The 22,054-nt window shown below is 44.3% G+C and overlaps 1 protein-coding gene across 5 annotated transcripts in view; it reads right to left on the minus strand.

Annotated features, from left to right (window-relative positions):
- Positions 1-214: 214 nt before the first annotated feature.
- Positions 215-22,054, minus strand: part of STK4 (serine/threonine kinase 4) — a 90,014-nt gene continuing 68,174 nt past the window's right edge. For all 5 annotated transcript variants that reach the window (XM_042930859.1, XM_042930860.1, XM_042930863.1 and 2 more), the window contains one exon: positions 215-3,316. In XM_042930859.1, the coding sequence (XP_042786793.1) occupies positions 3,158-3,316 (159 nt within the window). In that variant the 3' untranslated portion in view covers positions 215-3,157. The remainder of the gene's footprint in view (positions 3,317-22,054) is intronic.

The raw sequence follows: 22,054 nt of genomic DNA on the forward strand, positions 1-22,054 counted from the left end.
TGAGTTTTAAATGGTATAATAAATCTCTGGCATCTGACAGGTGCTAAAGAAATGTTTCCTGGATCAGAATACACAGTCTCAAGGAGTCAAGGCTATAGCTCTCCAGTGGCTTCAGAATTTTGGTTCTATCTATCTATCTATCTATCTAGTCAGTCACTCATCAGCCAGCCCCCAGCCAGCCAGTCAGCCAAACATTCATCCATCCATCCATCCATCCATCCATCCATCCATCCATCCATCCAGTTGGTGACTGGGAGAAGGGACAAAGAAAAAAGGAAAAGAGAAATTTCTTCATAATTACTGATGAGGAAGCAATCAAGATATTCTTGGAGAATTTGAGATTTTTAAATCTCAAATCTCAATCTTTTTAGGCTACAACTAGGTGAGGGTCCTTGTTTCTTAAAGGTAGAGAATAGGCGAGGTGCAGAGTCCCTGGAAACTTGAGTCAAAAATGCTGAGGCAATTACTGAAGCTCGGGACTCAATGAAAGCAAGCTGACCTAGCCTGAAGTTGGTATTCAAGGGGAAAAAATGACTGGGACTTGCTCCTCTGGCTTTCCATCACTAGAAAACAAATACACCTTGTCAGGAAATGTATGTGGTCCAAAGAAATTGACTTCTGGCCAAAGGGTTCTGTCTCGCTAGACTGGTGAGCAGTGTTCTTTGTTGGACCAGCATGGTGGGTGCACACATGCCTGAAAGAAAATAAACTACGGATCAAGATTCATGACCCAACAACATTTACGGGGAAAAACGAAAACCTTCTTTTACTTGGATCTAGCTTAGGAAGGAAGAAATGGGCATTCCTCTCCTGTCTGGCCAAGTGCAAAGTCCTTTCTAAAGAGAAAGAGGCTGAGGCAGGCCTGTTCGTTAGCACAGCAGATGGTGTGGGGGAATGCACGCTCCGTGCTGTGGTTGGTGAGACTCGCTTGGCTGTCAGACTTGACTACTAACTCAGCTGTTTCCCAGCCTAAAAATGCCAGTGAGAGTTATTTATCCTGTGCGAGAAAGGTGGTCACTTCGTTTTAAAGATTTGTGACTTTCCTTTTCCCTGTAAATATTGGTCTCACATGGTGATGCTATGAATCCTGATTCAGCCACTTACTAGCTGTATTGCCCTGGGAAAGAACTTTTTTTCTGTCTGAACTTGCTCCTTCATCTATGAAGTGGAGATAAAGTACTTAACATATGGGGTTATCCTGAAGTTTGGATCTCACATATATAAAAAGCCCACCTGGCTCAGTGCCTGGTGTATACTAAGTGGTCAATGAATATTAGCTGCCATCGATTATTCTAGCGGGATCCTCTAGTCGTCCTCTGTTCTCTGTATCTAACACATAACTGCCTAACTGGCCAAACCCTGCAGATCAACCACTGCCTCTTACATTTTTAAAAACTTGCTTTAATTGCAAAGAACAGAATCTGGCCAGAGAAGAGGAACATTCCCTGCCTTTCCATTGATTCCCAGGTTTGGGAAGCAAAAGCAATTATGGAGTCGAATTACACTATCCTTAGGTGCAACCCAGTCAGTGCTCTCCCAGCAGGGGCGCGGAGGGGGGGGTGATAATTAAAAATGAGCAGACATTTGCCTTTCCTCACAGTCTACTCTTTGCTGTGCGATGACAGGACATGTGGCCTTGAGCCCATGCTGCAGAGGGATGGCCAGTGCTGTTCTGTGAAGCCCTGTGATCTTAGGCCTGAAATTGCCCACATGGTGCCTCTTACTGGCCAGCAGGCGCTGCAGGGCTCCGGAAGGGCCGAGACTCAACCATCAGGCTCCCCCTGGGGGTCTCAGAGCCAGTCGCCCTCTGAAGGGACCAAGCAAGACCAAGTCTGCCTTGTAGGCCTCTTGGCGAAACTTAACCAAAACTGACACAGGTTTCTCCCCTTGCACGGGGCTGCTTGGATCAGGGCCCAAGGGTGAGGAGCTCTGGTCTAGTCTCAGCTCTTCAGCTTGCTTTGTGATCTTGTCACCATGTCACTTCCCCTCTCCAAGCCTCATTCGGGCCAGAAGATGCCTATGGTCCCTTCCAGTTGTGGCATTCTGTGGGCCCAGATGGAGCCTCCTGGAGAACAGATCTTAGTCTAATATTCAGGTATCCTTTCCAGACCCCTCAGCAGTAAAGTAAAAAAAGAAAACAGTCACATATTGGAATATGATCACCAAAAGCAATGCCATCTACCCATGTCTGTAAGGAATGCGGAGCAAAACGCATGCCCCTCTGCGATCTTCACATGATCAATGAGAAGTCTGAAGACACCTTCTCTTCTGTGGCCCGCACACAGCCCCGTGTTTGCTGAGAGGACCTGGCAGGCCCGTTCCTGCACGGGGTCACGTCTCCTCTTAAGGCACTGGGCAGTATCTGTGCTGTGACTTTAGGCGGTCGGGAGAGTGGAAATGGATGAAAGGCATTGAAGCCACAAGGGGCAGTTTACAAAGAGGGTGCCAGGCTTCTCCTGGGACTCAGAAAGTAAACACAAACTCTCAAGGCTTTCCTGTGGACATGGTCAGTGGCTCCAGAAGCCAGAGATGACCCACCCAAGGCTCAAACCATGGGGAGAGAACTGGCCCAAACCTAATTTTTAATTGCAGCCCTGCAAAAGGGTGAGGTTGGCCCCTGGGAGCTGAGTGACCCCAACAGCCTCCTGCTGTCCCCTGCCCTCGTGTCCCACAGTACCATAATCTTACAGAAAAGAGGCCAACTGTTTAAAACTGTACCTGTACAGAGATGCCACCACCACACTCAGTGGGGAATCCAGTTATAATTTATATATATGTGCATATTTATATATTTTTAAAAAGTTTTCCAGAAAGAACAATCGGAAGCTATCGGAAGAAGAAAGACAAGACAACATGTAACACTTTCCCAGCTATCACTCATCTAGGAGTCTCTGTTCCTGGGGTTAAAAACTCTGAGTTTAAAAGCGCTGATATGAATCCTTTGAAATAATATAACTGATCGATTTAAATACATACACAAGATGGCGCGCTGACGGCAGGCAGCCCTTCCCACTGGTGCACTTCCTGAGTTCACGGAGGTGAAGGTGCCGTGGAAAAATGACGGGGCGGAAGTGTTGGCTGACAAGCCTGAGTGGCGAGCAGCCGGGGTTCACCGAAGGCCTGGTGCGCAGGCTGGGGCCCTCCTGGCCGGGCCTTCTCAGAAGTTCTGTTGCCGCCGCTTCTTAGCCTCGATGGCATCCAGGATTGGCTGCCTCTTGGACTGGTACTTCTGCCGGATCTCTTCAATCTCTTGCTCCATCATGGGGTCGAGGGCCAGGAGCCTCTTCTGAAGGTCCTCCACTGTCCAACTCTTAAGCTAGAAGAAGCGGAACGTACAGTCACGACAAAGCCAACGTCAGCACAGAAGAGCCGAGAAGCCCACCCTTTCCGGTCACCCAGAAGGGAAGGGTTTGTGGTCAGACCAAGTTGGAGCGGGGGCAGTGGCTGGAAAGGGACAATTCATTCATAAATAGCACACCACCAGGCTTTTTGGAGATAATTTATCCCTGGACAAGTTGTAAGTGCTAATCTCTTTGACTTACCTTGCTTTGACCAGAAACTTAACCAATAATACTTTCATCTCTCCTATCTTTTCCACAAATTACGTATCAATTTATTAAAATAACAGCCACTTGGTGTAGACAAAATAATGCTTGCCCTCCTAGTTCTTGTCTCCTGCTTGTTCATGTTACCCATGAGATGAGTGTCTGGATGGTGACCGTGTCTCTTTCTGGATACCACACCAGGGAGGAGGGATGCTCACTGAGGATCAGATGCCATCCCCTGTACCCCCAGTGTCTCGGCACTTGTCTTACTAATAATCATCGGGTGCTAATTACATACCAGGCACCACTCTAAGCACTTCCTATGGATTACCGACACAGGCGTCTTGAGAATGCAGATACAACCCTTGGGCAGGGAGTGCGAGGGGTAGTTGGAAACTTCTGAGATTAAGTTTCCATCATCCGGAGAAAAAAACAACAGAACTTGATATATAAATTAATAATAAAAGGTAGCATTTATAGTGTTTTCTATGTTCCAGATGCTCCATGCTTTACATACATTGACTCATTTCATCCTTGCGACAAGCCTACGACTTGCATATATCATTATCTCCATGTTACAGATGAACAAGCCAAAAAAGAGGGTGGTGAAGAAAACTGCCCCTGGTCTCATGGCTAGTAAGTGGCAGAATCGAGATTCAAACCCAGGCAGGAAGGCCCCAGAGTTCATGCTCTTAACAAGGATCACAGAAGAGCAGACGAGCAAAGCACAGGTTTGAGAACCAACTCAATCTGTGGTTAAAACAAACATGGCTCTGCCTCTTGCAAATGCTGAGATTCAGGCAAGTCACCTGTCTCGCCAGGCCGTCCTCACCCATAGAGATGGGACAGCCATGCCTCGTCATGCTTATTTTAAGAATTAAATGAGATCATGTCTGTAAAGATGTCAGCACAATCCCTGGTACACCGTGTGCTTAAAGATGGCCGTGCGTGTTACAACCCTCCCTCTACCAGAGCCCAGGAGTGTGTTCATGTTCAACATGTGTCTGCAGCTGTCGGGCAAGTGGTTTCACTGCCATATGTAAGGAGGGTCACTGACTCCAAGCAAGGCCAGTCCTGGCTGCCAGGGATGGGAATGAAAGCCAACATTATCCACAGCAGGTGGTGATAAATTCTGTGAGCTCACAACCAGTTTAATAGGTGCCGTGTTTCAAGAACTCAAAGGCTCACTCAAGTCTTAGCAGAGATTTATGGAATCAACATGTCCCTCAGCCCCTCCCTGAGGCCCCAACAGGGAAGTGGTAGAGGAAGGGGGTGAAGGAACCTCTTTCTGTCCGCCCTTCCTCTACAGGGTGGGGTACGACCGAGTGTGAAGTGCTTACAGTGGCTTCCCCGGGAATGGTTTAGTGACCTGTCGCCACAGGAATTTACCTTGGCCAGCTTCAGGGAGGTGGGCTGAGAAGCAAGAAAGGCCTAACAGTTCAAGACGAAAGGCTCTTTGTGATGTGGGAATGCAGACAGCGAGTGTGGGGGATGCTGGAAAGTTGGGCTGAAGAAACCACATCTCGTTTCCAGCCCAGCCTGTGGTTTTAGACCAGCAGGAGGGTGGTGTTCTGGGCCCAGGGACACTCCCAAGAGCAATGCTCACCTCGTCTTTGGCTTTTTCAGTTCCTTCTCCAAAAAGAAGCCACCCCAGACCTAATACCTAATGTTCCCAACAGTTGAGGTGTTAATCTTAAGAGTCACAGATCATCAGTCTGTAGAGGCTGTGCAATCTTAGACAAGTAACTTCCCCCTCTGAACCCCTCAGTGTCCTCCTCCGGAGAAGAGACGCCAGTTCTGCCATCCCTGGGCTCTAATGAAGATCAGATGACTTCACGGGTTCACGTTCTCAGCACAGAACTTCACATGGTATGCATTTCCCAGACAGTAAGCATGCCATAAACTGTAGTGGTCACCACAGTTATTAATGACCGCTCTTGTTGCTGGTATTAATACTATCATTATTATTAATATTTTGAAAAGTCTCTAATTAATCTCCCATAAACAAGCTGTTCCTATAACCTCTGATCCAAGCCAGAGTCAAACAAGTAAAAAAGAAAATATTCTACTCTATTTTGGGCTAACAATGCCTAAAGGTTGGCATTTTCGCGTACCATCTGTTACCTTATTTATAGTTTAACAAAATATGGTTTTATCGAGCCATCGTATATTCACTGAACACCTACCATGGGCTAGGTAGGCACACAGGATACTTCCGTGAAAAAAAACAAAACAAAACAAAAAAACCCAAAACAAAACCCCCAAATAACTGCCCTTGTGAAGCTCACATTTGAATGAGGTGAGACAGGCAACTGAGAATTAAATGACTCAGAAAATGACTCTTACATTAGAGGGTGATGGGGAAAGAAAAGAAAAAACACAGCGAAGGAAGGGGAGCTGGGATCGGGAGGCTTGCTCTTCATCATCCATCAGGATGAAGCGTCAACTGCGAGATGAAGAAATCAAAGTCAGTGGAGCAGCACTGGCTTTCTGGTTTGTTCGGCAGCTTCGGGCAAACCCCTTCTCCTCCCCAGGCCTCCGTTTCCCCACCTGTAACAGAGGGCTGCTGAGATGACCTCAAGATCTTGTTGGACTCAGTATTTCTCATCTATGATCCATGGATCCTGTGCATTGGAATCACCCATTAAAGGTTACAAGTCGTGAGCTACTCGATCACTCCCCCCCCACCCCGCCCAGGTAAGGACTTTGCATGCTAAAGAAGCTTCTCATTTGTTCCTTGTAATTCCTCAAGTGTGATGAGCCTGGTGCTACATCCTCCTTCCCGTTTTCCTGACAGCAAAATTCTCACAAAGTAATTGCTGCCTGTCTCGGGTCAAGGCTTCTAGGTTTCCAGTTTCTGCACAGCCCTTCTGCCCTTGATCTAATCTAAAGGCCACAACATGAACCCCTGCTTTATCTCCACCACCTTTGGGCTAATTTACTTGCCCTAAGGCTTTGTTTGGGCTTAAGTTACACCTGACCCATTAGAACACTGCCAGCCAGTCACCGCTAATGCCTCAGTCACACTCCAGATATGGATTTTTCTGAAAACAAGCTCAGAGAATGGTTTCATGGCGCCAATGTAGCATCTCACCTTCCTGGTCCTTGGTGGCATAAATAAATTTCAAACGGATATCTTGCAGAAGGGTAACTGTGATTCTCAGGTTTTGCTATAGCCAGAGTTGTGACGGAGCACACCGCGGCCCGCCACCCCCCTCCCCGGACCGTGCAGGGGCTGAGCCATTTTCACCAGCTGCAGGAAGTCCCACCCTGTAGCACACCTCATCTGTCCCCTCGCACTTACATAGGCTCTCTAGACTGTGACTCCCCATGTCCATCTGCAGACCAGCATTCTCCTCTGAATTCCAGGCTCACACACCCAGGGAAGGTCCTGTTTTATATCCCCATCCCAGATCAGCTCGTGGAAATCGGCCCCTTAATGCCAACCAAAAGAAAACTCTAGAGTCCCACCCCTCCCAAAGGGGCAAATCTATTCTCCTTACATCGTCTTCCCCGTCTCAGGAGTGGTACCACCGTCCTGCCAGGTGCACAGAAATCACCCCTGATTCTTCCTTCCCCTCACCACCCCTTGCCCACAACCCATCCTTCAATCTCATCTCTAAAATGCTAGGGTGACCCAAATCCAGCCCCTCAATCCAGGCCACCATCATCTCACAGCAACGAACATCATTAAAAATACAGAGATGAACCTGATCGAGTCCCCCTGTGTTTCCTGCCGCACTTAGAATAAAATCCCCAGGGCTACAAAGGCCGTCCATCTCTGGCCCCACAGTCCCCTCGAACTGCATCACCTACCACTCTCCCTTTTGTTCGGGACACTGGCTACTCTGTATTTCAAATCGTCAGACAAGCTGCACTTTTTCTGGCCTCAAGGGCTACATGGTGACTGATCCTTCTGCCTGGATGGGTCGTCCTCAGTTCTTCCTTATCTTTTAGGCCTTCGCTCCAAGGTCAACTCCTCAAAGAATCTGAGAAAGCCTTCCCCTAAGCACTTATCTAGAAAGGTCGCCTGCCCTACATGCATTGTTGTGCCTCAGCCCATAGTTTGCTTCCTTCAAAAAGATGTGGTACGAAGTAATCAATCAATCGTTCTTATTTATTTTCTTTCATTTATTGTGTCTCTCACTAGGACAAAAGTTCCAGGAGAACAGTGACTCTGTCTTGTTCACTACACCATGTGCAGGAATGAATAAATTGCCCTTTGTTTCCAATCAAATAATAATGGAAGCCACTGAAGTCGAGGGGGAAGCTCCCCAAGCACCGCCACAGGCAGCAGGGCTCTGGGCGAGGAGCGGAGAGGCCCTGGTGTGGAACAAGGAATGAGGTAGGCCCTTCATGGAACTTGTATTCCTCTCAACATTCTTTTGGCATCGAAGGAAGTCTCTGCTCCCTGGAATCCCATCGGTGTGTTTGATACTGAATGACAAGGAGGAGGTCTCCAGCCCTGGCTGAGTCACCTCTAATGGGCACGTCCACTTTAATTTTTCGTTCTGACAAAAAGGAACTACTACTTTGGAAAAGAATGAAGTAATCAAGAGAATAAGACATGATCCCTGGGGACAAGACAAAATGAATGCCGAGCCCCGAGCCCCAGGCTCATTAATGAAGGTGGGTTGTGCTGAAGAGAGCAGACCAAGCACAGGGAGAGGTCACAGAAGGAAAGAGAAACTAAAATAAGCCTCTTCACAACCATGGTTATTTAGAATTCTCTGACCACTCGGATGCTAATCAACACATCAGTCTTGAGTACACGGCAGTGGGTGGGCTCCGAATCTGACGGTACTGATGCTCTGGCGCTGTGCTCACTGTAGCTGACCAACAGCTGGACTTCCCTCACCCAGTGTGACGTCTGTCGACGGATGTCTGAGCAAGTAAAGGCAACCACACACGCGCAGGGAGATTTCTCTTAGAGGCTGTGGTCTCCGGAAATGTTCCGTATCCTCAAGGAGGCAGTTTTTCAGTGTGAACTCTGGCCTCACCCTGTTTTAGCCAGATGCAACGCCATCTTACCACTGGATTCTACACTTAGACATCGAGGCGATATGTTAATTTCTTGAGCTTATGCCAGGCGCCCAGCACTGAGCTAAGCGTGTGTCCGCACAAATCAATCTATCTGCAAGGCAGGTATTATGATTGACCTCCTTTTACAAATGAGGTCAATGAGGGTACGAGTGAGCAAGCAATTTGCCCAAAGTGATACAGCAAGGAACCGGAAAAGACTGTAACCACCACCCTAAGGGTTTCTGGAAACAGGCCTGTTAGTGAACAACATGGAAGGCCAGAAGAATTACAAATTCGGCTGATGTTAAATACGTTAGATGGCCTTCGCATTCAAAATTGCCACTGCTAGTGATGATGGGTGACTTCAGGGAAGTCACCTGACCTCTCTGGGATCTGGTCTCCTCATCTGTAAAATGGGGATGATACTGTCTACTTGGCTGCCTTTCCTCAAGTAAAACCACCAAAGGCCTACCACGTGCCAGGCACCACTGCAGAGGGGCAGTGACTCAATTCACGTTTGCTAAACACGCTGCAAACTGAACCAACCACCTTTCCTGACAGCTCTACCGGGCCAGGCACACTGCAGGGCAACAGGAACGTAAAAGGCGGTATGTGTCGGAGAAGCAGCTGGGCTTTGGGGCAGGAGCACCGGCTTTGGGTCACACGGACCGGGGTCCCAAGGCAGCTCTGCCCTTGGGAGCTGGACGCCCTTGGGCGAGTCACATAATGTGTGCCTCACCTTCCCCATTTTTAGAGAGCGGTATTTCTCCACCAGGGGAAGTTGTGAGGTTCAGAGGTGTTGGGCAAGCGTATAACAGTATTGGTACACGCCAAAAACAAAGCGGGTAAGTGGGAGCTACCACCTTAAATCCCTTCTTCGGGAAACGGAGAAAATACAGAAGTAATATAAAGAGTAGCTGCTGCTGCTGTCAGAGCTGAGCTTGATGAGCTCACGGTAGGGTGAGGACACAGCACACACACAGAGCTGTCTCTAGTGAACTCTGCGTGAGAAACCCCAAATCGCAGGAGTCTGGCTTGTCTCCCCTGGGCCAGACCACAGCGAGAGCCTCGGATTCCCGGCATCAGTACGAATATAGAAGGCTGATGGGAACTGGTTTCTCCTCAAATGGACTTAGCAACTCTGAAATTCTGAATTACCCTGTGTCAACCAGCCCGAAGAACAACCGGGAAGATCCGGCTGGTGTTTCAGACGAGCGGGGACTCAGGAATCACGGTGACAGTCGGCCCACCTCGCATGAGCAGAGTGAAGCTGAACTAAACACATCCGAATGTACAGCACAGGTTCATCCTGTCCTGGCAACAAGGCCCACGGTGAACAGACAGGTCAGGTCTATGTCCAAGGAACAGGGCTCAAAGTTCTGCTCCTCTGCTGCTAGAAACTCACCTCAGAAGTCTATTGTACAGTATCGTGCTACATCCCTAAAAAAAACCAGCAGAGAGAGAGAGAGAGAGAAAGAGAGAGGTGCCAAAGCGTTTGAGGACAAGCTTCAATTCTGTACATACTGTATACTTAAGGACTCATAATTCTGCATCTAATATCACAACCAGGATTTCTCAAACACCTTGCCCCTTCTGAACAGGTGAGTCAGGCTGATGCCCTGTCAAAGGTGATGTTTTTATAGTGGCCAAGAATGAGGAAAGAACACGCCTTTGGAATTTAGCAAGACGACAAGGAAGCTCAACAGAGCTGAACGAAGCCACCAATGTGCCAATCCATACCTTCAATACCAGCCGCTAGAAGGTTAACAAAAATACACTAGAGAAAAGGTACCAAGGTCTGTCAAAATCACGTAGGGCATTGACTTAAATCCACCAAAGATACTCATCCTTCCTTGATGTAAATTTGTCTCTATCAAGGAATGGATTCTAGATTGGAAGGAGGTGACTCTAGGAAGATTCTCAGATGATGCAATAATCTCTCAGCAGATGACTGAGAATGTAGTCATGCAGAAAAGCAGGGAACTGACAGTCAAAACAACTTGTGTGGGTTAAGTAAGCCCTAGGCCACTGAATTTCAAAACATCTTACTGCTTAAATGAACCTTGTGAGAATGTTAATGGGAAATTTCCTCTGATTCAAATTATGGTCATGCCAAAGTATGCTTCCATCAGCCCCTTGTAAAATCTTCCTAATGCAAAACTATTATTAATGATTACTTCAACCCCACTTTGAGTTTACAATTACTTCAAGTCAATACATGGAACTGTTGTCAGAATTCTAACCAAAGAAAACATGGCTGCATGTATTTAAAATATTTACCAAGAAGACTGGAATGAAATGCAGACCTTGAACCTGGGTAAAACAAAGAAATGTGGCTCCAGGCAGGCCCAGTGATATAATGGCACAAACTCTGATGTGGGTCAGAAGACCAGCCTCGAACAACCTGAAGACTGCGTCCAGAGAGCCTCCCACCTAGAGAGCTCAGTACATGGTGCGTGTGCTGTGTGTATGAAGGATACAATTTGATAAATGGCATAAGCCAAAAGACGAAAAGCAAAAGTGTTTTCTTTAAAGAATGGGGTTTCAGTATTATATAAAGTATATTACTTGCATACTGTTAATTTTTTGTGATTTATCAAAGATCATCCTTCAAGTTACACAACAAAATTACTTTTTGTAGTAGTTTTGCGTGCTTAGAATTTACTCCAACGTGAATTTTCACCACTTACTCTTGAAAATCACAATGCCCCTGCTTTTGTTGTTATTTTGTTTGCCTTCTGTGAGTTTTACAACAGTCTTTGGCCAAAGGTAAAAATGTTTTGACCAGACACAGATTGTTTTCCTACCATCATGCCTCTGGCTTTCCAGAGTAAGAATGCATAAGGAACTTTCATACCCCAAACACAGATGACTAACAGATGTTAAGAGGCACTGCATTGCTGCTATCGAGAGTTAAATCTTTAATTTTGAATGTGTAGCGAGTACCGGCTGACACACGTGTGACGGGGGGCCTGGACAGGGCAGGAGTAGGGACGACAGAGGTGAGGGTGAGTAAAGGTGTGCATGGGGCAGAAAGAATATGGCAGGATCCCTGCACACTAAACGCAGAGCTAAATGAGGTAGTCAAACGAGCTACAATCCATGGCGTTACCGACTCATGACTGCTAAGTAGGTGTCATCACAGAGCCACCTTTCATTGAGTGCTGTGTGCTCAGCACCTTACATGCATTATTTCATGTAACCTCAGAACAATCCATGAAATAAGTAGTAATATCCTACTCTACGGAGGTGGAAACTGAGGCATAAAGAAATACAGGAATTTGCTCCTGGCCCTGAAGCCAGCAAGTGTAAGTGATGGAGTTAGGGTACGAGCCCTGGCACGTCTGACCGCAAAGCCCAAGCCAACCTCTTGTCAAGGCAACGTGCTACAGGAGTTGAGACAAGGAAGAATCCCTGTGGTCGGAATATCTGAGAGACCTTCCATTTTCTTATACATTTATAATAGTGTATATATATATACATATATATACAATATAACAGAGGAGGAGCACTCACTTGACTCAGAGCAAAGTCTGAATTGCAGAATTTTTAAAAATGACATGCAAATCTTGTTACTTCAAGTATTTATTGCATTCGAGATACAGGGGACTAATAAAATTAGGTTAAGTAAACAAAAGGACGTAGGAATTCACTTGTCAATATTATTAAAGCCACTCCAAATTCCTTCAGGCGCCACATTTTTTCACACCTCCATGCACCTGCTGAATATAATCCTGTCTTCAGTTTAGGGAAAGCCCATTCCACCTTCCAGCCTAGCTAGAGCTCTAACTCCTCCCTCTCCCCAACTACCTTTTCCTTCCCTGGGGTGGGAGCTATTTCAGAGAAGGAACTACATCTATTTTCAGAGAGTCAGGCCAGCAGAAAAGAGTTCTCAATAAATATTTAATAAAGAAACATATCCTTAATCTTTAAGCATTTATTTGAAAATGGTACTGACTTTTTATTCGGTTCCCTCAAGAAGCTTTGGAAATGGATAATCAATAAACAAACCTAAGAGTATAAGCTTGTTAAATAAGATTATGCCAATCAGTCCAAACTGACCCCTGCATGCCAAAATCAAAATGAACAGCTCATCTGGTATCATGACTGCAATAAAGCTACAAGGAAAAAAATGGACATAAAAATCCACTCTAGTCTTGGTTGCTTATGACAGCTAAGAAAAACTCTATTTTAAGAGGATCTCTAAGCTGGTTTATAAATTTCACACTGGAGGAAGCTAAACTGTGAGCAGAGAACTTTCAGGAAGTCAGCACACACATAATCTAGAGTGATGGCAAATGTCTAAAGAAGGCAGAGCACAAGAACAGAGCAGAGTGTGAGGCTCTTGACATCTGAAAGCGCTGAAGGGAGACACCCAACGTCCCATCATTCTTGAGGGAATATTAATCTTTCAAAAGATATGAAAACCTATAGCACAAACTGTACCAAGCTACTGTTTTAATGGAGCTTAATAATTCAGGAAAAGAGCTGGCTAATCACCTGAGAACCCCTGCGAGCTGGGCCTCTGTACACTTTCTCAGGCTGGAAATTTCCAAGATAACAAAAAGGCCAGGCCGTTTTCTCTCATCTTGCCAAATGAAAGAAGCCCAAAGAATCCCAAGCAAAATCTGAAAGCTAAAATACAAATTGATCTCAGTTCATTTAATAGAGGCAGTCTTGAAAGGGATCCTCGACTAAAGAAGGTCCAATTTAAATACACCCAAAGAACAAAATGTTTACCGAAAACTGGCCAAGAACGCAAACCAAAGTACTCTGAGTAAGCTACTTTGCAGGCCTGAATTTTTACAATTTGGGCTTTCTGATGTGGGAAAACTTGTAAGTGAACAGAACTTAATTTCTGGAAAGTATATAAAACCTCTGTACACCCTACTGCTGGGTAGTCCCATGTAATGAAGTGTCAGAGATTTACAACCTAAATAACCAAAAAGAAATATCCTCTCAATATCCTTTGAGGAAAAAAAGACTAGTTCTATCTGCAAAGCATGTCACAATCCTTATATAATGGCCATTGAGTCTTGGGACCTGAGCCCCCTGCAGTGTCAGAGGGGTGGGGTGTGGGAGTGTGTGTGTGTGTGTGTGTGTGTGTGTGTGTAGACTTTCAATTCTGCCAAAACCACATAATTGCTAAAGAGGAATCTGTATCATTTTTTCTTTTATTTTTCTGACTCAGGATTGTCCAAAAAGGACAATTAAGATGGCTTAATTCCTTATCCTGTCAAAGCATTAATATGTATATGTTCTTGGTGCTTTGAGACGGCCCTTTATTCTTTTCAACAAGTGTTTAATTGGGTATGGATAATCAAATGTGATTTAATTTATGCCATCGTAATACTTTTCACATGTGTACAAATTCACAAACCAGAGAAAACTCTTTGTAAAGCCCATGTGTCCTAGTTTTTTGGTTCAGAAAGGATCATCACCATATTTCTAGCATGAGCTCATCTAAGCTCAGAGATAAAAACCACTTAGCTTTTCAAAAAACAACACTTGGTTCTTCTGGTATGAAACTTTCTTTTAAATGTGTATCCTAAATGTTTTCTATAATGAGCAAGCATCATGAAGAAAGAAACTGCCTCTAACCCGCGGTCTGACACAAAGCTTTCAATCTATACTGAACGGGAGTGGGGGGAACTGTGATAATAGCATGATGTGTAATATACCATGATTCATATGATCTTTATTTGTGTCTGTAAACGTATTGTTTGCAAGTTCTAATTTTCATAAATCCTTGTCCCCTCATGGAAGTGTCTGTGAACAGCACAAGCACATGGGTACTGCTGTTCTGACTTGATGGTATTTCTCTTAAAAAGAACAGGGAGAGTCTGTCAGTTGCCAGCCCCTGGCCTCTCTGCTCATGCACTGAGGTGAACAATGGCAGTCTTAGCGCTTCTCCTAGAAAGCGTGTGTGATGCTAAGCTTTCTCAGCAGAGAGGCTGGAGGAACAGTGCAGGGAGGAAGAGGCTCTCCTGAGTCTCCAGCACAGGGGCTGGCAGTGTGGCTGGGAGGACAGCTGGTGAAGTACGGCCCAGCAAAAGTCCAGGACCCATTTTCTCTGAGACCTTGAAGCCTCGGCTTGGCCATGACCTTTCGGCAGCCACGGTGACACAGACACCGGCACCCCACCAGGGCTAACAGACTCTGAAGGCCGCCTGCCCCCACCAGCACCCACCTCTCCTTTGCTCACCCATGCTGCTGGCTGCTGATCACCTGCTCCTCACCTGTACTGCAGAGGGTAGTCTATGGCGGGCCCGGAGCCTCTGCGCCAGCTCTGGTCTAGCCAAACCAGCAAACTCCCCTGCTGTGCCATGGGTCAAACTCTACTTTCTCCACTGAGGCTGGAACCCCTGGTAGTTTGTCCCCCCCCCCCCCCCCCCGCCGTGGGCATGCTCCCTTAGCCCCAGGGAACCACAAAGAGTTTCCCTAGATCTTATAGTAACTCCTTTATCATAGGCAATAATTCCTTGTATTAGTTTAACTCACTGTGTGGCTTCTGTCTCTTCACTGGACCCAGACTGCTACAGGGAGGAAGGCGTACGTGAGTACACACGAGCACATGTTTGGCCACTAACGGGAATACTTCCAAAATGCCAAACCCCAAATACAAATTTAAACGTGAAAACTGCCCAGACAACCTCAAATCCAGAATAGTCTAGTGTATTTACAGCCTGCGTGTGGAATTAAAATACTCTGACTTGCTCCCACTGAAAACTGTATTATTGGTGAATAGATACACCAATTGTGGTATATCCATACAAAGAAAGCTACTCAGCAATTGAAAGGAGCAAGTCCATAGACATGCAACGACACGGAGGCATCTCACAACATGCTAAATGAAAGTGCCAAACACAAAAGATGATATTCTGTGTAATTCCACTCACATGGCCTTGTAGGAAAGGAGACCATTGGGACAAAAACCAGGGCATGACGGAACTTTTCAGGGTAATGGAAATGTTCTAGATCTTCATTATGGCAGTGTTTATACAACTGTATCCATTTGTCAAAACTCGTCAAACTGTGCACTTAAAAAGGAGCAAATTTTATGGTATGTAAATGAAATGTAAATGTAAATGTAAATGAAATCTCAATAAGCCAGACTTTACCAAACAAAAAACTATATATTAAAAATTGTGGAAGGTATTTAAAGTCATCCTTAAAGGGAATTTTATAGCCTGATATGCATAAATTAGAAAAGAGAGAGGACTGAAAATTAGTAAACTTAACTGTCCAACTAAAGAAGGAAGAAAGCACCCAGAATAAACCCACAGAAAGTAGATAAAGGTAAGAACACAAATTTATGAATTTAAAGCCAATTCAATGGCTTTATCAAGGCTCAATAAAACCAAAAGGTGGTTGTTTCAAATGACGAAAAGAAAAGAAAAAAGAAAAGGAAAGGAAAGGAAAAAGAGAAGAGAAGAAAAAAGAAAAAAAAAAGAAAGGAAAAGAGAAAAGAAAAGAAAAGAGAAAAGAAAAACCTCTGATAAGTCTGATTTTTAAAAAAGAAGAAGAAACAAATATTGGGAATGAAAAGCAAGCTGGACTTAAAGATACTGCAAAGTTTAACATTCAAAACTTTATGCCAAAAATGTTTAAAACTCAGATGAAATCAAGATTTCTAGGGAGAAAAAACGACTAGATTTACGTGGCAAAAAAACCATAGAGACCATGGACTCAGAAATCTGGCCCCAAGGACAAAGGAGGAGAGCGGCACTGTTCAGGCACTGTTCACAACGTACACCAAAATGAAAGCCACAGAGGATGAAACAACCTTGCAAATACACACAACTCTGATACTACTGAGCAAAGGCACTTCCCTATAAGCAGGAAAAACACATGAATGCCCAGAACTTCCAGTTCTGGCAACAAGGTCCCCACAGAGTTACCTCCCAGAACTTCCTCCTGGAAAAGAGGGGGAGCTCTCCAGAGGCCAGAGATGTGGTTTGTGTGCCCACCCCCCTTCCTCAGAATGCTGACACTGCTATTCCCAGTAAACCAAGGAAGCATAGAGAAAGGTAGGGCAGAGGGACCAGCCGAAGCTCCACCGGTGCTGCCTTGCTGAGACCGCAGGATTTAAGGACCTGGTTGCGTAACGATGACGATAGTAATAATAACAGTAACAATGATTTAAGCCAGTGTTTAAAAAAATATGTATTCACCATTATTAGCTGGTCACTACATTAAGCACTCTTCCTGTGTTAAAATCTCATTTGTTCTTAATTAAATCTACAGCTATAATTATTAATCTGATTCTGTGGATGGGGAAATTGAGGTTTGCAGAATCGCATAATTTGTCTGGGCAAGAGACCCAAACTGAATCTGGTTCTGTCTGGTTCTGTACTCTTAATGAAACATCACTCAATATCTACTATTGGTCAGATGCTTTGCCCCTCATAATCTGAAGTCTAGGGAGGATAAAGCACAAAGATACCATCAAAGCAACACTGAATAAAGAAAGAGAATACCCAAGATTTTGTTGCTTGCCTTGCTAAGAGAGGCTTAACATGAAGACAGGCAAGGTTTACTCAAGTCAAACGACCACAATACAAAGTGGTTAAAAGCAAGAGACTTTCTTGCATTCTCTACCTGTAAAATGGAAAAGCCAGATAATCCTAACCAACTGTACAGTCTCTGTGAGAAATAATCAAAAGAGACACATGGGTAGAAGTTCCCTGGGGACAAATTTTGGGCAACATAAAACAACAGCATCTTTAGGCAGAGCTTTCGAGCAATGGTCTGGACTACTTCCCAGCTCTGGAATCCCCCCTTTCCTCTCAGAAATGACCAGACACAGTCAAGTGCCTCTTGTTGGAAATGCTGCAGGAGCTGGAACACGTACCCTTTAAGAACCCGTTCTGTTCTGACAGCCCGTCGTTCTCTGAGATGGTGTTGGAACAGCTTATTGAGAGATGATGGCTTCAAAACATAGACCACTCGTTACCTGTGCTTCCTGTGAAGCCACAAGGAAGCGACCTCAGGGCCTAAGGTGCCAAGAGATTATGTGCAGGTCTTAGGGTCCATTTCTGATCTTCTATGCTAAGCTACCTAGATGGAAACTCTCTCTTTATCACTGTTCTCACTACTGCTACCAAAACTCGCAAAACCATGGTCTGCACTCTGGCTCACCATGCGGTTGGGATGAAAATCATCGTAGGGGTGCCTGGGTGGCTCAGTGGGTTAAGCATCTGAATTTTGACTTTGGCTCAGGTGACTGGGTGGCTCAGATCCCATGGCTTGTGAGTTCGAGCCCCATACTGGGCTCTGCACTGACAATGCAGAGCCTGCTTGGGATTTTCTCCCTCCCTCCCTCCCTCCCTCCCTCCCTCTCTCTCTCTCTCTCTCTCTCTCTCTCCCCTCTCTTCCCCTCCCCCACCCACATGCGCTCTCTCTCTCTCTCTCTCTCTCTCTCAAACTAAATAAACTTAAAAAAAAATCATCCTATATTTTAACAGCACAGAATCAATGACCATGAAGAAGGAACTTTAAAGAAAGGTGCCAACCAGTCACAGATCAAGCAGTCTCAGAGCCAAACAAAGGGAATGAAAGACAGTGGCAAGTTCACAGCGGCTGAGACCATTTAAGCAACCTCCTGGGGTCACAAACCACCAGCATTTAAAAGGTCTTGCTCTCAGTGCCATTTCAATAACTGAGTTAAAAACTAAGCTCAAATTGGCTAGCACGAGTCACCAGCAGAAGCAGGCTGCTGTGACTGGAGACAAAGGCGACATTCATTTGCTGTGTGGTTTCTCAGAAAGCGTATCTAAACAGCAGGTTTCTCTGGCAATGTTGGATACATACTTCTCTTTCAGACTGCTATTCTTGGCTGGTTTTCTGAAAGTAAAAAGTACAAGATCTCATTATAGTCCCAAGTACAAGTGAATTCAGCCTTAACATACTTTAAACCCAGCTTTACAGGAAAAATAAGAAATCTGAAACAAAAATAGTATACCTTGTCAAGAACAATTTAGGGCAGTCTTCTTACCAGAAACCGCTCAGTCTGATTTACCCAGTAAAGATCCATTAACATGCAACTGGTGTTTATCCTGGCTAGCTCCCCGGCATCCTCGTGGCCCTGGAGCTGGAGACCATAATACTAATCATCGTCTCCATTCATCTTTCTTCCAGCACAGGATTAGGAAAAGAAACTCACCAAAAAAAAGTGAGAAAGCAAACAAGCATGGAGATACTCCAGAACAGAAAGGCAAGAGTCTGAGGGCACGGGGTCTCATGTTTAAAATGCTGCCTGAATTCACACTCGACAGACAAAACAACAACAAAAGCAAATGTGAAGCCTCAACTCCTAGAGCTGCCCACTGACAGGAAGACACCCAGGCTTCATAGGGCAGAGTGACCTAAAGGCGACCTAACTGCAACCAAAAAGGTTCCAAATACCGAATGCCAAATAAAAGGAGAATGATTAAGTCAAGCAAAATAATACAATGTGAGGGACTATTATGTAATCGTCAAGTCATAATTTTATAAATGTTTTTAATGATATGAGGAAAAGTTTAAGACGTGTTAAGTGAAAAGGAATCAAGATGCCATATTACACACAGAATGATCTCAGCCATGAAAAACAATATGCAAGTACAGAAACCAGAAGCAGGTATGTTAAGTGTAAATAGGGTAGTGGTGTGATGGGAGAAATTTTCTTCCCTAAGCTTTTCTTCAATTTCTAAACTGTCTACATTAGGCACATATTCTTTTTACACAAAGAAGGGGGAAAAAACAGCATTGCAACATCTCAGGAGAACAAAGCAACACTAAAAAAGATGATGAAAAACAACACTTATCGAGTTCTGACTGTGGGCCAGGTGCTGTCCTAAGTGCTTTGTTTTTTGTTTTTTTTTTAAGATTTATTTTATTTTTAGAGAGGGAGAGTATGAGTCGGGGAGAGGGGCAGAAGGAGAGGGAGAGAGAGAATCTCAAGCAGGCTCCACGTTGCCTGTGCAGAGCCCAATGCGGGGCTTGATCTCACGAACCATGAGATTATGACCTGGGCCAAAATCAAGAGTCAGATGCTCAACTGACTGAGCCACCCAGGCGCCGCTGTCCTAAGTGCTTTGTACACATTATCTCACATGATATTCTCACCAGTCCCATGAGACAGCTGTGACTTTTACCTATATTTGACAGGTAAGGAAATTCAGAGTTAGCCAGGTGACCCAACAGGTGCAAACAATGGGATATGCAGCCAGAATGCTTCTGGTGGTTTTAACCACCACGTACACTGCCTTTAACCACAACTGTAGGACCTGCCTCCCTGCCTGCACACTGAGCCTAAAACAAGCGTCGATAATAAAATCTACCTTAAGAGAAGTTCCAATAATTTAGGAGACTATGACTGCAAAAGAGGAAACTGTCAAGATACTAAGATACTCAAGTAATATTTTCAACTACTGAAAGCACCTCTAATGAAAGCTATAAAGAGAATCTATGTGCTAGAGCAACCCATCACCGTAGGGGAAATTATACCAGCACAACAAAGCCAACCCACAGCTAAGGTCCCCAATATAAGAGAAAGCTAGGCAGAGGAAGACTTTTGCTATCTAGTCATCAAACAGCCAAGGAAAAAAAAAAGTACTTGAAAAATACAATTGGTAGGACTTGAACAAACAGGATCTGAATTTGCCCTTCCCTCCAGAAAAGTCCTCAGTAACAAGAGGCATTGACCACTGGAGGCTAGAGAACAGAAAGAAACTTACAAGAAAAGTAAGCATTGTCCTTGATGCCAAATTCTAACATGCAAGCAGCTCAGGAGGACCCCCTGACTCTTTTTTTCAGTCCAGCACTGAGGGCCTTTTGGTTAGAAATAATCAATTTTGCTTGGCAAAAAGGCATCAAGACATAGAAATATTCTGGATCCAATTCTGTAGAATCAGCCTATTTCAGAGGCATTAAAGTGAATGCCAAAACCAGTCTGGCGTTCTGTTCACAGATCCTTTCTAGAGGTTTTAACAGCATAAAAATACTGAAACTCAAAGTTTTAAATGGAAATTTTCTATCTATAAAAACAGACACTATTAGATACCAGAAGCCATCAAAATTTGGTAATTCCAAATTCACCAGGGATATTAAAATTTTTTGGTTGTTAGGAAAAAAGGCTAGCTGATAAAAATATGAAGGTCGATTGCTACCTTACCCTTTACATCAACACAAATTCCAAACAATAAATAGTGAAAAAAGAAAAAAAGTATATGTTCTAAAACAAAGGGTTAACATTTTTATAATCTTGGGATATGAGAAACTTCTAAATATACCTTAAAATTCCAGAATCCACAAAGGAAAAGCTGCTAAATCAAAATCAAAAATTTTAAATATCTGAACAGTTAGAGACTATCAAGTTTTTAAAAACTGGGAAAATCTGTATTTACATGTACCCCAATGTTTTTAGCAGCATTATCAACAATAGCCAAATTATGGAAAAAGCCCAAATGTCCATCAACTGATGAACGGATAAAGAAGATGTAGTGTATACACACACACACACACACACACACACACACACACACACACACACACTGTAATATTACTCAGCCATTAAAAGAATGAAATCTTGCCATTTGCAACAACATGGATGGAACAAGAGTGTATTATGCTAAGTGAAATAAGTCAGTCAGAGAAAGACAAATACCATATGATTTCACTCATGTGTGGAATTTAAGAAAGAAAACAAATAAACATAATGGGGAAAAAAGAGAAGCAAACCAAGAAGCAGATTCTTACCTATAGAGAACACACTGAGGGTCACTGGAGGGAGATGGGTGGGGGGATGGGTTAAATAGGTGATGGGCATTAAGAAGGGCACTTGTTGTGATGAGCACTGGGTGTTATATGTAAGTGATGAATCACTGAATTCTACTCCTAAAACTAATATTACACTGTATGTTAACTAACTGGAATTTAAAGAAAAATTTGGAAAAAGAAAAAATAAATAAAAATAAAAACTGGGAGGGGTTCCTAGGTGGCTCAGTTGTTTAAGCATCTGACTCAATTTCAGCTCAGGTCATGATCTCCTAGTTCATGAGATTGAGCCCCAAGGTGGACTCTGCACTGACAGTGCGGAGCCTGCTTGGGATTCTCTCTCCCTTTCGCTCTGCCCCTCCCCTGCTCACGCTCACTTGTGTGCATGTGCTCTCTCTCAAAATAAATAAATAAACGTGAAAATTTTTTTAAAAAACTGGGAAAATACCTTTACCATACATGTTAAAAGGCCTGCAACCTTACTTTGAAATCAATCAGGAATATAAGAATTCCATTAATAACTGCATAAATACACAAACCGGCAATTCAGACACCAAAAACAGTAGGAAAATCTGAGAACATGAATCACAATTTCAAACTTATAAACAGTTTGGCCCAGGCATTCTACTTGCAGGAATTAATTCTAAAGCCATACATATCATGCAAAGATGTTTATTAAAGCAGCGTTTAATATTAAAAAGCTGGAGGCCACCTAAATGGCCACGGTT

This window comes from Panthera leo, chromosome A3, assembly GCF_018350215.1.
Source record: "Panthera leo isolate Ple1 chromosome A3, P.leo_Ple1_pat1.1, whole genome shotgun sequence".
In the NCBI taxonomy this organism is placed as follows: Eukaryota; Metazoa; Chordata; class Mammalia; order Carnivora; family Felidae; genus Panthera; species Panthera leo.